This window comes from Artibeus jamaicensis, unplaced genomic scaffold (assembly GCF_021234435.1).
Source record: "Artibeus jamaicensis isolate MK-2021 breed Jamaican fruit bat unplaced genomic scaffold, CSHL_Jam_final contig_729, whole genome shotgun sequence".
Classification (NCBI taxonomy): domain Eukaryota; kingdom Metazoa; phylum Chordata; class Mammalia; order Chiroptera; family Phyllostomidae; genus Artibeus; species Artibeus jamaicensis.
The window spans coordinates 591071-606933 of record NW_026521939.1 but is presented as its reverse complement, the minus strand read 5'-3'; the positions used below and the strand labels follow the sequence as shown (position 1 = coordinate 606933).

The 15863-nt window shown below is 40.8% G+C and overlaps 1 protein-coding gene across 1 annotated transcript in view; it reads left to right on the top strand.

Moving 5' to 3' along the window:
- The window catches only part of TMC5 (transmembrane channel like 5), a 65977-nt gene that overhangs the window by 16420 nt on the left and 33694 nt on the right, over positions 1-15863 (top strand). Inside the window, exons 2-4 of the mRNA XM_053672157.1 lie at positions 10265-11026; positions 12723-12880; positions 15230-15316. Coding sequence (XP_053528132.1) covers positions 10341-11026; positions 12723-12880; positions 15230-15316 — 931 coding nt within the window. The 5' untranslated portion in view covers positions 10265-10340. The remainder of the gene's footprint in view (positions 1-10264; positions 11027-12722; positions 12881-15229; positions 15317-15863) is intronic.

Sequence of the window (15863 nt, the reverse complement as noted above, 5' to 3'; positions counted from 1 at the left end):
ATCCCAATTTTGTTTATCCATTCATCCATGGATGAACACTTGGGTTTCCTCCCCTTTTTGGTTTTCGTGAATAATGCTGCTATGGATGTGGGTGTACATATACTTCTTTGAGGCCCTGCTTTTGATTCTATTGGATATGTACCCAGAAGTGGGTTTGCTGGATACCGTGGTGATTCTATTTTTAAGTATTTGAGGAACCGCCATACTATTTTCCATAGCAGCTGCACTATTTTACATTCCCACCAATAGTGCCCAAGGGTTGCAGTTTGCCCACATCTTTACTGACACTTGTTATTTTGTTTTTTTAATAGAGACCATTCTAATAGATATGCAGTGGTACCTCACTGTGGCTTTGATTTGAATTTCTTAATAATTAGTGAAGTTGAGCATCGTTTCATATACTTGTTGGCCATTGGATTATCTTCTTTGGAGAAATGTGTATTTAAGTCCTTTGCCCATTTAAAAATCTGGTTATTTGTGTATGTGTGGGGCTTGTTTTTTTTTTTTTGTGGTCGAGTTACAGGCATTCTTTATATACTCTGGATATTAACCTTTGATCATATATATGATTTGCAATTATTTTCTACCATTCCATCCATGTGTTGCCTTCTCACTCTTTTGATTGTGTCCTTTGATGCACAGAAGTTTCAAAAAATTTTTAAAGATTTTATTTATCTATTTTCACAGAGAGAGGAAAGGAGGGAAAAAGAGAGAGAGAGAGTAGCATTGGAGTATGAGAGAAACATTCACTGGTTGCCTCTCACATGCCCTCAACCAGGGACCTGGCCCACCATCAGGCATGTGCTCTGACCAGGAATCAAACCAGCAACCCTTTGCCTTGGGATACACTCAACTCACTGAGCCACACTGGTCAGGGCTCAAATTTTGACATGGTCCAGTACAAACTTGTGCTGCCTGTGCTATTTTACACATCCAAGAAATCATTACCAAATGCAATGTCATGAATCTTTTTCCTGTCTTCTTCTAAGAGATTTATAGTTTTAGGTCTTACTTTTTTAGGTCTCTGATCAAGGTAAGAGACTAACTCCATTCTTCTGCATGCGGATATGCAGTTTTCCCAACACCATTTGTTGAAAAGGCTATTCTTTCCCCATTGAATGGTTTGGGCACCCTTGTAGAAAATCATTTGACCCCACGGAAGAGGGTTTATTTGGGGGATCTCTTTCTATTCCATTGGTCTATGTGTCTGTCTTCATGCCAATTCATGCCTGCTTTTATTCAACTTTGTTTGTTTTCCATTCTGCAAAAAAGCCTTTTTTTCTCCTAGATCAAAACTGAGTTGTTTCTATCATCTATCTTTAATAGGGGCACAATCTCTGCCCTTATTTTGCCTTTCCCTTGAGCAATCTTCATTGATTATTCAAAAGAAGTAATTTTAAAAAAGATTTTATTTACTCATTTTCAGAGAGAGTAAGGGAGGGAAAAAGAGAGGGAGAGAAACATCAATGTGCGGTTGCCTCTTACACACACCCCACTCTCCACTGGGGACCTGGCCTGCAACCCAGGCATGTGCCCTGACTGGGAATCGAACCAGCTACCTTTTGGTTCACAGGTCGGCACTCAATCCACTGAGGCACACCAGCCAGGGTGATGTAATTAAATAAGTAAATTAAAAAGTGAGGAAGTTACTTTTTAGTTATGTGGGAGATGGTTAATTGTAGTTAAGAAACTTACATTAAAATCCTTGCTCCTGCTTATTATCTTTGAGAACTCAGAGAAGTTTCCAAGTCCCTCTAAGCCTTCATTTCCTCATTCACATAATGGGAACATGAAGAGGCCCTTATGCTGAATCGAGTAAAGATTCTGGGGGAGTATGTTTGTATGTTGTTCTGCTCCATGCCTGGTTCAGAGTAATCAGTAAAATTTATGCCTCGGAAGTACGCATTTTCTTACTTTGTCTATTTCACTTCCTAACTTAGATTTTACTTTCATCCAAAATATCTATCCTTTTCTCTTTAATGAGAAAATCCCCCCTCTGCTTCCTTTGCTTTTTTTCCTATAAATTTCTCTTTACATCATTGATTTCGAGAGTTGGAAAAGCCCTTTGAGGTCTCCAACGTTAATCTTAGTTTAACTTGGTCGTTCTCAAATGCAAGGGTGAGGGTGGAATGGAAGGAGTGGTGAGTTTGTCACCTGAAGACATTTGGCAATGTCTGGACATATCTGGTTGTCACAACTTAGAAGATGCTATTGGCACCCATAGGCAGAGGCCAGGGCTGCTGTGAACATCCTACAGGGCACAGGGCAGCCCCCACAGCAAACGATCGCCCCGCCCCAAATGTCAGCAGTGCTGAGGAGAAAACCTAGTTTAACTGAGACAAATCCTGCCAGGCTTGTTTTTTTTATATTAGTGTCTTGAACTTGCCTTTTTTGCAAGCTGCACTTGGTACTGACTGGGTATAATCCAGAGAAAAGGAAAAGATCAATTTTGTGAATATTCCTGGTTGTCCTTCTGGGGTGACAACATGAAAACAAATATGCTACTTATCTATAGCTGTTAGGAATTAGTACGACTACTTGGGACCCACCTCTAGTAGGAACTGAAAATGCTGACATTGAAAACAATGAAACCAAACAACCTGGCCAATCTCCTTCCAGGTCTCTTCCTTGGAGAAATTTTTTCATGAGTGCAAAGGGACAAAGCTGGGATGCACACTGGTCATTTCAGTGGTGAAAAATGGGAAACAGCCTAAATGCCCATTAGTAGGAGAAGGAATGAATACAGTGAACTACACTGTATGTAGGTCATATAATGGAACAATATACAGCCATCAAGATGAACAAACAGCCCTGGCTGGTGTAGCTCAGTAGAATGAGCATGGGCCTGTGAAGCAAAGGGTTGCTGGTTTGATTCCCAGTCAGAGCACATGCCTGGGTTGCAGGCTGGGTCCCCAGTAGCAGACACATGAGAGGCAACCACACATTGATGTTTCTCTCCCACTCTTTCTCCTTCCCATCCCCTCTCTCTAAAAATAAATAAATAAAATATTTTTTTTGAAAAAAAGATGAACAAACATCTAGACTGAAGTAACTAGAACTTCTAGCTCTAGTTACCAGAACTACTAACATGCACAGATCTCAAAACCGATTTTATGCAAAAAAAAAGGCAAGTTACAGAAAATATGGAGGGTATGAGATAGACAGCTATAGATACAACTTTTATGTGTATTGTCACTTTGACATACACATGGGGCTTCACTGGTTTCCCAGGGCTGCTGTAACAAGGTGCCACCTAGGCTGGTGGCATAATGGACCAAAATTCATTGTCTCTCAGTTCTGGAGGCGGAGGGCCTGAACTCGAGGTGCTGACAGGGTAACAATCCCTCTGACTCTTGTTGGGGAAGATCCTTACTTGCCTCTTCCAAGCTCTAGAAGCCCCAGAATTTCCTTGTCTTGTGGCAGGATGACTCCAGTCCTCACATGGTATCTCCCAGTGTTTCTTCTCTGAGCACACCTGCATCCAAATGTCCCTTTTTGATTAGGACATCACTCATATGGATTTGGGCTCACCCTAATAACCTCATTTAACTTCATTACCTCTGTAAAGACTTTATTTCTAGGTCAGGTCACATCATGAGATGCCAGGAGTCAGGACTTCAGTGTATCTTTTCCTGGGGTCACAATTCACCCCCTATCAATGGTGAAAGCATAAACAACAGGACCTGGCCAGTTGCGCGCCAAACTCACGACAGTGCTGGTTTGTGACAGTGAAGAAGGGTGAAGTGGGTGGGTGACTGGCTGGGGGAGGGGCATAGAGAGCTTCCGCTTTACCAACACTGTTTTATTTCCTTGGTAAAATAAACACAAATCTTGAGTTCATACGAAAAAAATTAGTGTTTGCTAATATTTGTTGTTTTATTCTCTATACCTTACTCTAGTTTAATTTTTTCAATGTTACTGAGAGAAAAGAAAACAAGAAGGCAAATGAGCCAGCATTTCTCACTTCTGGTGCACCTGACTGAGCTGTACAGCGTGACACAGACTTTTATAGATGTCAAAGTTCTCTGTTTTTCAGGATAGATGGCTCTGCCTGTAATTGGCAGTTTGGAAAAAAATCAGACTTTAGACCCGTGTCAGAGATTGTAACCTTTCATAAATCATCTGCTCCTATCCACAGCCAGCCTGAGAGAGCCTCCTACCACAGTTGACACCGGGGTTCCCTACAATATCTACCGACCAAGTTGGTCTGGGCAGCTTACATCTGTTTGGGGTGAAGTGAGAATAATAAGGAGAGAGGAGTAACTTTTTATGAAGCTAAATCTATTCAATTAAATGGCTTCCCTTCTTTTTGAGATTGGAGCTCACTCCTTAAAAAAAAAGTCCATAAAGTTGTATGAAATAACAGTGATAGTAGGTTATTAGCTGTCATTGCTTTTTTAATGTCCTTATTTAACAAAATAAAGTGTTTCTTCCCCTCTCCCATTTTAAAAAATTTTGATTGGTCTTTTAAATCAAATGGATGGTGGCTCATTGGAACTAGTTAAGAATTTCTATAGAATCACTTTGCTAATTTTGACTGTGGGTTTTAAATCTGCATGTATCTTATATCATTTGTAGGACTGTAGCTGGCATAAACAATATTGATTTCATTTAGGTTGAAAGGTTCACCTTGTCCTCTGTCAGCATGACAAAGTTCACCCATTTAGATAAAATAAAAGGTACAGCTGATACCAGAATTTGTGGTTTGGCTTTGCCTCTTATGGGGTATTGTCTCACATTGGTGATCAGGTTTGTTGCTATACAAGCCCTGGCTTTCTCTTTCTGGAACTTTCAGGTAATAAATGGCCTCAGGTAGCAAAACTAACTTTTGCACAGTTCACAACTGTGTGGCTGTGTTATGGCTGGCCAGGGCCTGCAGCAGGAGATAGAAAAAGGAAACTTGAGAAAAGAATCGTGACCAGCCACCTTCTGCCGGTACATGTAGGTCTAAAGCATTCTTTTTCTGATAATGACATGATATTTCATTACGTAGATGTGCTGACAGATTCGGCCCATCCCCTGTGGGTGGACTTTTAGACTGTTTAGGTTTTTTGTTATTATATATAAAGCTTGACCTGACAATACTTAATGACTCTGTGTCCCTGTATTTTGTGAGGTCACTTTGGCAGATGAAGGAAAGAGTTCGTGAGTGGCTTGCCTTGGCTTATGTTAGTGAAAGATTGGCAAAGCTGAGAGGCAGCAGCCATCCAGATAAATATCCTTAATGTGACCTCATCGTGGTTATAAAATGTACAGTCAGTCATTACTTAACATTATCAATAGGTTCTGCCACTTTAAGTGAAATGACGTGTAACAAAGCCAATTTTACACAAGCTAATTGATATAAACGAGTTAAGTTTCTACAGCATCCCATCAATGTTATGAAATGACATTGAACAAAGCAATGTTATTCGAAGACCTGCTGTAATTTAATATTGAATATTCCTGGACTAGCTGAATGACAAATGCAAGGTTGTTATGATCACCCATTCAAACCGGGAGCCTTGCAAGATCAAATAGGGAGTCCACAATGAACAGACTCAGAAAGCATTTAATTGCTTGGAAGTGTGACTGAAAACCTTTGAAACAGTGAAGTGGGAAACCCTAAATGGGTGACAAAAGGAAAACTCAGGATAGAAGCTCATTGGCCCTTTTAGGAAAGTGCGGGAGCAGTAAAATTTGGAAGAAAAAAAGTATAGTATCCCCTTTGTGCTTTTTCCAAGGCACAAAGAAGAATTATTCTTTTGAAAGGACAGGATATTTGTTCCTCTAACAGTGAATAGGAATCTATGAGTGAGGTTCTTAGGAGACCACGCCCACTTTATTTGACCATTAATACAAAGCTATTTCCTTGTTGTTACTTCCTCCTTCCTCTTCTTTCCCAATCCTTTTCTGTGGGCTCAGCTTTTTCATTTGTTTAAGAATTTGTTCCAGTGCAGGCGACAGTGGTTAGAGCACCATTTGGGCTTGGACTGTGAAAAAGACACGTACTACACAAGCTCCTGCCTAACGACACTAGTAGAACAGAGAACTGTAGCAATAAACTTGGAACTAATTACTGGCTGGTCACATACGACATCTACCTACCTATCAGTCCATCCACCCATCCCTATTTCCTTCCTATCTATCATCTATCTATCTATCTATCTATCTATTTATATCATCTATGTGCCTCTCATCTGTCTTTGTATCTATGTGTGTTCGTGTGTACTATATGAATATACTTGTGTATGTGAACAAATATATATAAATAGATCTGTCAAAGATTCTAAACAAAGATGACCTTGTATTGGTCAGGCTAAGCAAAGCTCTGACGCATCAAGAAAAATTCAAAATCTCAATGGCTTAACACATAAAAGTTTATTCTTGCTCATGAAAACAATTTGGGTTTGTGAGGCAGGGGTGGGCTGTGCTCCATGTAGTCATGCAGGAACCCAGGCTGATGATTGAAACCCACCAGAAATGTCACTAGTTGCCTTGGAAGGAAAATGGGTGTCAGAGAGTTGTGTTTTGGCTCTTAAAGGCTTTGGTTTGGAAGTGTCACAGTCACTTAAGTTCACAGCCATTGGCCAGAAATAGCCGCATGCCACTGCCTTACTGCAAGGTGGCGGCATATCTCCTCGCAGTGACCTGGGTAGGGATGGGGGGACTCCAGAGTCTCCTCCCCACTCTACTCCTGGTTTTATTATGCAGTTATCTGATCCCTTTGGAAGGGTTCTTATGATATATTCTTTTCAAAAACTTATCCTAGGAGGAGGTGTGGCCCTCTCAAAAACTGGTATACTTCCTCTTTTTCACAAGTGGTATCAGATAACCCTTCATGGTTATTTTCAGTCTGGACTAATAAGCTCACAGCAAAATTTAGTTAGAGTCCCTATGACAAGCTAGGGATTTTGCAGAATTGCTCCTTCCTTTACCTCAGTATAATAAAACATTTCCTATTTCTTTAATCGTGGCCTGGTTGAGTGCATGACTTTTACTGACTACCAACCCTCTATCTCTTTTGGAAGTCTCCATGCTTTACATTACGCATAAATTAAAAGAGTGGTAAAAAAATAGCTTTGATTCAGTGAATGCTTCCTTGGTGCTAGCTGCTTTATGTACCTCTTCTCAGTCATTCCCCATGACAACCCTATGAGATAGTATTGTCAGCACTGGATGGGTAAGGAAACAGACTCAGAGAGGCCCCGTGGCTTGCCCAGGTCCACACAGCCAGCAGATGGGAACTAAATGCAGTTCTACCCGATGTCAAGAGCTGGGTTCCTAACTGCTTTTATTTCCCAGCATCACACAGGCAAATGATTTAATTCAGGTGATGTTCTCACCAACTTTTGCTTTCATTTATATATATATAAAATTGGAGATGTTTGTGAGCCAGAATCTTTCATTTTTAAAAAACTGGTATAGTGCCTGGCTGGCGTAGCTCAGTGGATTGAGTGCGGGCTGCAAACCAAAGTGTCGCTGGTTTGATTCCCAGTCAGGGCACATGCCTGGGTTGCAGGCCAAGTCTTCACTTGGGGGCACACAAGAGGCAACCACACATTGATGTTTCTCTCCTTCCCTTCCTCTCTCTCTAAATATAAATAAAAATAAAATCTTTAAAAAAACTGATATAGTGGCCTCCTGGGGAAATAGAAGGCTTTGTATTATAGCTTCTAATTTAGGTCTTTTTACTTTTCTTTAAAAAATTAAGAAGTGATGTATTTACAGAGATGTGTACAACTCTATACTGCACTTGATGAATTTATGCACACCCGTAACCACAACCTAGATCAAGATAGAGGACATTTTCAGCATCTTAGAGTTTTCCTCGCATCACTTTTTGACTCCTCCCTTTCCCAAGCTAATTCTGACTTATATCACCATTTACTGATTTGTCTGTTCTTGACTTCTGCATAAATATTACACAGCATGTAGTCTTTTACTCTTTGTGTCTGACTCTTCCACTCCTCATTACATCTGTAAGAGGCATCCATGTTTCTGCATGTAGCATATCAGTATTGGTTCCTGTGGTGTGATATTTCATCTTAGGACTATGCCACGATTTATTTATTCCTTCTGCTGTTGAATGACATTTGGGTGGTTTTCAGTTTCTGGCACTTATATAAAAAGCCGCTGTGAACACTCTCATTGCCTTTTGGTGGTTGTATTAATTTCTTTTGGGCTGGTATTGTTGTACCTGCTTTTATTTTCTTGAATTTAGTAGGTATCATTTGGTTTGTTACATTTAATAGCTCAGGTTTTTGTAGGACCTGGAAGTCCGAGACCATAACTGTGTTAATATCTATTCTTACAATACCGGGAAATGAAGGGGTTCAATTTCCATCTTATGAAATATAGCAACAAAGCATAGTATTTAGACTTCTGAGAACTCACAGTTTATGTAGATGTTTCTGTTTGCAAAACTTGGCATATTCATCAGAATTCTTCTCTTTCATTTGCAAATTATAGAAACCCAACTCAAAATAACTTAAGTCAAAAAGAGAGTATAATGAATTAACTATTCAGTGGTCATTTGACTTCAGGCACAGCTGGATTCAGGTGCTTAAGTAATGTCATCAACATTTGATTTCTATTTCTCTTTATTTCTTGGCTCTGTTCTCTTCCCTGTTGGCATCAGAGAGCTTCTCTCTTCCCGACCCATCGGACCCAACTCCCAGAATTGGATCTTATTGGTTATGACTGGGTTATATACCCTGACCCAATCATTGTGTTCAGAAAGAAAATAATCCTGATTGGTTCAAATGTCCACACCTGGACTGAGCGTGGGGGTGTTACTCAAAGAAAAGTTGCCACAGATGAGAGAAATGGTTACTGGGCAGAAACAAAATCTTTAAAAAACGGACTTCCATGGTGCTGAGAAGTATTGAATTGAGATGGACAGCGAACGATCTCTGATTATATATAGGTGATGGCAGAAGGTTAATTGTTTTTAGCTCTAATCACTCAACAGAAAGTCTGTTTCTGTTTGCATAGAGATAAATTTGTCAACAGTGGCTGAACTTTTAAAATGATCTACTTTCATTTTTCAAAAGTGTCACCGTTCCTCTAATGTTTGCTTGCCCAGAGATACTTTTGTCTTTTATTTGTCTTCCTTCTGACCCTTCCCACATCAGATCAGTACACAAATCCTATTGATTCTTCTTTTAAATTTTCTCTCCTACTTATTATTTTCTTCACTGCTCCTGCTGACACTCCATCAGCAGTTCCAGGCTCACAGCCTATCACCAGAGCAACCCTAATGACACAAGAGCACGTCTTTCCCAGTGATTCTAGTCCAAGTCTCAGAAGACTGACTTGGGTCAGGTGCCCATTCCTGGTCCAGACCCTGGGCCCAGGGCACAGTGGACACTGATTGGCTAGGCCTGGTTCATGTGACCAAGAGTGGGAGAGGGGCAGGTGCCCAGAGGAAAATCAGGGCATTGATGCCAAAAGAAGGGGAAATAGGTAATAGGCAAGTAAAAGCAACAGATATCCAGCACACTTAGAAATTAAAACATCAACACTTCTGATTTGAAAGTATGCCATGTCTATAGATTAGAGTTCATGGAACTCATAAAATCATACTTCCAACTGGAAGAGATGGTACCAGTTGTCTCCTTACCCATGTCCTCTAGTTACCATTAGCCATTCTTCCTTCGGGCACTCATAATAATTTGTACTTTGAGCCCTAGAACTAACAGTGCAATCAGAGTGTTTAAAAAGCTCTAGTTCCTTCCAATCTTTTGGTTCATTTTACCTTTCTCTACCAACTGAGAGATTATATTGGTTAGGATATAAATTTGGCTACATGTATCAGAGACCCCCAAAACAGTGGTTTACATGAGATAAACTTTTTTTTTCTTTATGTAAAAGCCCAAGCTGATACATCAGCACCGATCTGTGACATCATCAGCAATCCAGGCTTCTTCCCTCTGTTGTGCTGCTATTCCCGGGGCAGGTGCTGCCTTTTCGTGCATGCCTACCACCACACACCATCATTCCCACATTCCAGCCCACAGGAAGCAAGGACAGAGAATGGGAGGAATACCCCTTCCCTTTAGCCACACCACCAGGAAGTTGTATATGGCTTCCGCTCATATCTCATGGACCATGCTAATGGCCACACCCTAGGAGCACAGGAGGCTGGGGAACATAGACTTTGTTCCAGGAAGCTGTGTACCCAACTTTGAAATAAAGGAGGACAAACATTTGAAGATAACCAGCAATCTCTGTAGGGAAGAAAGGAAAAACCTGTGACATTTTTCTTCCTTTTGTTTTTCAGATTTAAAAAAAAAGATCCCTGAGCAACACAAATGCAGGAACATTTGAACATCCCAGGGTAAAAGATCTGTACCAGCATGTCTGCCTACTACAGAAATAACGGGTATGAGGAAGAGCCAGATTACCCTGACTATTCAGGGTCACGGAACCGCACGCAGGAGTATTTGAAAACTCAGAATTATCCAGATTCTCTAGGTCCTCTGAATAGCTCAGATTACTCCAAAACCAGGAGCAACCCATACTCTGCAGGCTCCAGAAGAAGTTCAGACTATCCCACATCTCTGGCAGAGCCAGATTATCCTGGATCTCAGAATAATCCATACCATCCAGACTCATTCAAAGAGCCAGACTCCTCTGAGTCTCATCGAAATTCTGAATTTGCAGGTTCCAGAAGCCGTGGAAACTATGCGGGCTCCAGAACAAATCCTGATTACCTTAGCTCCTGGGGAGAACCAGACTACCCTGGAGCTCAGGGAAATGCTAACCATCCTGACCCCAGAGCCAATTCCAATTACTATCCAGACCCTACAAGGAATCAAGAATATGCCGGTTCCAGAATCAAATCATACATGGACACTCTGGCTGAGCCTGATTATCCAGGTGCTAAGAGTCAGCCTAACTCTCCAAACTTTTTAGAGAAACCAGACTATCCTGGTGCTGAGGACTATCAGAATTCTCCAAATTTTGGGGTGGAGCCTGATTACCCAGATTCTGAGGATGGTCGTGATTATGGCTCTTCCAAGACTGCAGCAATGACCACGGAGTAAGTACAGGTGTCTCCCTCCACTGAGGGTTGGGGCTGGGTCAATGAAACTAGGTTGGCATTGTTTGGGTTAGGGACATGTATGATGGTTTTCATGAACTGAATTTACGGTGAAACTTTCACACTTACCTGTAGATCTCATCTGGGCCATGGACTCTCAGCCTGAGGCTTCAAGCCTTTTTGTGAACATAACTTTTCATCACCTCTTGCTTGGATAACATTTTTCCCAGTCCCTACTCAGCATCCATTCTCTGCAAAACATTTACTAGATCCCCACTGTTTTGACCTGCTACTTTTCAGGTCAAAGACTTGATAGGGTTAAGACTTGATAGTTATGACTTCAAACATTTTAACTAGAAGTATATCAACAGGAATGTATTGCAATTAAAAAATGCTTTGAACATCTAACTCCATGAACTCAATTTAATTCTTTAGTTGGTTATCTTTATGGCTGAGCCATTAAAAAAATCTTTAATCTTCCATCATGTTTTGATCATGGGCAAATTTTTCTAGGTGCAGTTCTGCACGTTACAGCACTAGTTTCGGTGACTTAGTTCTACCAAGTCTAATTGTTCCTGGTTTAAATTTTTCAGTATTCATCCTGCCAACAAAATACAATTCTTTAGTTGGGATTTTTTAAATTTAAATTTTGCCATATGAAATTTTAACCAATATGAGTCTCATTTTGTGTGTGCTGTTTCTACCAGTAATATTTATGAGATCAACAAAAACTAATGGCTTGTATTTATCTCAAGGAACGAGGCTATGGGATTTGGTGTGCAGTAGAGTCGACATGTCTTCAGGTCTAAAATAGTAGGGTTAACAGGACCAGGTCAAATGTCCTCCTGGCCATGCCTGACTTATCATTCTGAAATACACATTTGACCCTGTCACCCCTTTGCTTCTCATCTTCCGTAAGTCCCCATAACCTTTGGGGAAAGGCCACACCTGTGAGCACATTTAAGAATGAGGATGCATTGTGTTAATTGTAAGATACCAACCAAAGACCAGCCTGGCTTGACCTCCTTTCTCTTCTCATATCACTTCTCTACCTTAAGCTTATGTTTGACATCTGTGGCTCTTGACCTTGACTTATCCTTACGGTTACCCCATGACCTGGGGAACTTTAAACACAATACAGATGCCTGGGCCCAACTTTCAGGGCTTCTGATTTAATTGTCTGTGTGGGGCCTGGGAATTGGCATATACATAAAATTGAGAACTGTTATTCCAGGTTAATTGATTTTCAACCATTCCCTTTATATATTTAGCACTTTCTGATCTCACACTTTTATTTATGCTGTTCTTTATCCTGGAAATGCCCTCCTCCTAACTATGCATGAATTTATCTTTCCAATCCCAGCTTAGATGTAGATTTCTCCCCAAACTCCAAGCCAGAATTCTTCCCTCCTTCCTCTAAAGTGCTTGGACCTGTTTTCTGATACTAATCAGTTGCTGCTGATACAAGAATGGCTTGTGGTTGTTTCTAAGATGCTCTACCATATTGTATTGGGAATTCCTTGAGGGTAGATGCCCCATGTCTTTATCTTTGTGCTCTCATCCCCCAGCCTATGACTAATATGTGGTTGACATTCAGCCGGCATTTGTAGGATGGATGGATGGATGGATGGGTGGATGGATGACTGCTGTTACCACACTACTGAGTGGATATTGATCAATCATTTTTGGATTTCAGGGTACTGGGAAGAACATCTTCAATCCAGCCCTCATTTCGTCATGGGGGTGACAGTTCCTTGGGCTTGCTTGTAAGAGAGAATGAACATTACCCTGAAAGCATTGAAATGCAATCCGTGAGGATGGTGAATCCATATGGTCACTCTGACAATGGCTATGGTAAGTATTTTTTAAGATGAGGATCCTATCCTGGAAGAAACTAAAATTCAGTGAACTTAGGGTAGCAATCACTAAAGATTTGCAGTAATAGAAAGATTGGTTTATCCCCTCCCACTCAAACACTCACCTTACGAGGACTGAGAACTTGATGTCTAGAGAAAGAGCAGTATCATCAATTATCAGGCAGGCCAGGTAGTGGTTGTGTGTACGTGAGGCGGCCATCATTCAGATTCAGTGCATCATGGTTTTGTAGAAATAGGGGTTCCGTGTGGCCAGATCCTCAGATTTTTCTACAGAAGTGAGGAATTTTGGCTTTTTTTATATGTGAAACCTCCTGATTTTTACATGCTCCAAAATAATAATAAAAAAGTAAAAACACTGAGCTGGGCAAACAAAATCACTCATGGACTTAATTGAGTTTGTGTGCTGCCCATGGTCAGCTTTAGTTTAGCATGTACTGAAGGTGCTCAGACAGTCAGCACCTGTGTATTAGAAAACCTACCTCGAGGCAAAGGGAGTAAGAGGCAGTTCTGCCCTCAAGTTCCTTAAGTGGGTAGGTGACACCGGCACAGTAAGACTAAAGAAAATTAGCAAGCAGACATTAATATGAGAAAAATCATGTCACCTTCAGAATCTGCTGTTTATAAAGGTTTAATAACTCTGGGAGGCAAAGGAAATTCTACCAATTTGTATCTTGTCAAGAGAAAAATAGGGTCTTATTACTGGTAGAGGAAGCCAGTTTATTACACATAAGTCAATGCTATAGGAATTTAGAGCCCACAGGGACCAAAAAAAGGGAGGAGGTGTTCAGCCAAGAACAGAATAGGGGACCCAAGTGTTGGTTGGTGCACCGCTCAGCCCCGAGGGGCAGATAGGGAAGAGTGTGAAGCAGGCAGAGAGGTGGGGATGGCATGCATTGCCTGGCTGATGAAGAACACTGACTGGCTCTTACCCATTTGCATAGAAAACTTCCATTTGGGCTATTCCAGACCTTATGCCATGCATTATCAACAGGGTAAAATCAATCCCATGGGATGGAAATTTATTTTTGAAATGACAGAAAAACTTTCCTCTTTTTTATATATAAAGCACAAATCTACATACTGTATAGGAACAGATATGTAGTTCAACATACAGTCTATCTGTGGTATTACATTTCATGGGGGAGGGCAGTGAGGAAAAGATGTCTACAAGGATACCTTATGGGGCTATTAATGAAAAAAAGATATTGTCTTTCTTCAAGAGACTAAGATATTGAAGCTCAGAGATCTTAAGTAACATATACAGGGGCATGCATGGCACACGGCTAGAAAGTAGCAAACCTGGGAATTGGTTTTTGGCAAGAAGTTTCAGAATCTCGTGCAGCGTCATTGTGTGTGTGTCACCATCAAAATGTGCTCATTTCCTCTGTTAAGGAGTTGAGCCTTTAATGTTTACCATGCATGAATAAAAAGATGCTAAAATGTGACACTGTCATTTAGACAGCAAGACTGGACTCTGTCCCTAAGAAAATCATGTCTTATTTGCAATTCATGTATGCATCATCATAAAAATGTTAGGAAGGAATCTCTAAAATCATCTAGACATTCTTTTGCTTATTTTTTTAAATTAAGACTATTCTCTTAGGTTCACAGTAAAAATAAGGGGAAGGTAACAGAACTTTCCATATAGCCCCAGGCCCCACACATAGAGCCTCCCCCATTATCGATATCTCCCCCACAGTGTTACATTTGCTACAGTCAGTGAACCTACACTGACACATCATTACCATCCAAAGTCCATGCTTCACATCAGCACTCAACTCTTGGTGTTATACATTCTGTGGGTTTGGAAAAATGTATAATGACATGCACCCATCATTATGGACCATAAAGAGTATTTTCACTACCCTAAAACCTCTTGGTGCTCCGCCTCTTCATCCTTCCCTCAAAGATAAGTATTTTTCAAACTCTGAGTTGTAACCCATTAACAAGTTGTGAAATCAATTTCAAAAAAAAAGAAATAGGAAAAAATGGAAAAGAATAAGAATATATCAGAGTGCTGTTTATGTAGTCAAGCAAAGTATTGTTTTGTGAAACTTGTTTTTTAGTTACACATGTGTAGGCATGTCCTGGATCTCAGTATAACAATTATTTTTAACTATGGTTTGTAGTCAAATGAAAGCCATTAATCAAGGCTGTTTGTACTTAACAGCAATTGCTTTTGTATTTGTGTCTATTTTTTTCCCAAGTTGTTCATTATTAATCTATTAAAACCTTGAGGTCAAGGTCTTAGTCTTACTGACCATTACATGCTCAGTAAAACCAGGTGTGGTGGGTTAATGGCGATATCTCCTGCCTCTCATTCCAGTGAACCCTGCTTATGTGGATGAAAGTAGCCCTGGCTCAGCTTATAGAAGCCCACTCTCTGGGGGTGATTGGCACAAGTCACCCCAAGGTAAGGCTTAAATGACCAACAATTCAATGCTGGAGAACGAACATGCAAGTAATGCAGACATTGCCATTCCCTCTTAGCCTCTGGTGTGGTAACTAAGCTGTACTTGCTAAATTTATCATAAATATACATTTTCTTTTAGACCTGCAGAATTTTTTCTCTTCTAGATATCAAAGTGGCTTTCATTAGGACTTTTCTGGTAGCAAGTGACAGAAACCCAAGTCACACTGGCCCAAAGTGATTTAGTGGCTTGTGTTGGGGGAAGGAAGTGGGGACAACAAAGAACTGAAGGTAGAATTACCTTCCAGCACCTATATAGTGCCTGGCACATGGCTAGTGCTCAGAGGTATTTGTCGAATGGATTACAGGAACCAGAGTCTCTGAGTCTGAAGCCACCTGGACTCTCTTTTTCTCCCTGTATGTCTCATCTGTGCCTGACTCAGCCTGTCTTTAAGTTTCTCCTCATAGTTGGGCATTCTCCATGGGCCAGGAGCGTGACCAATAGCAGGCCTAGATGCACACCCTCAGCTCTGCAGCCCCTTCAGGATGT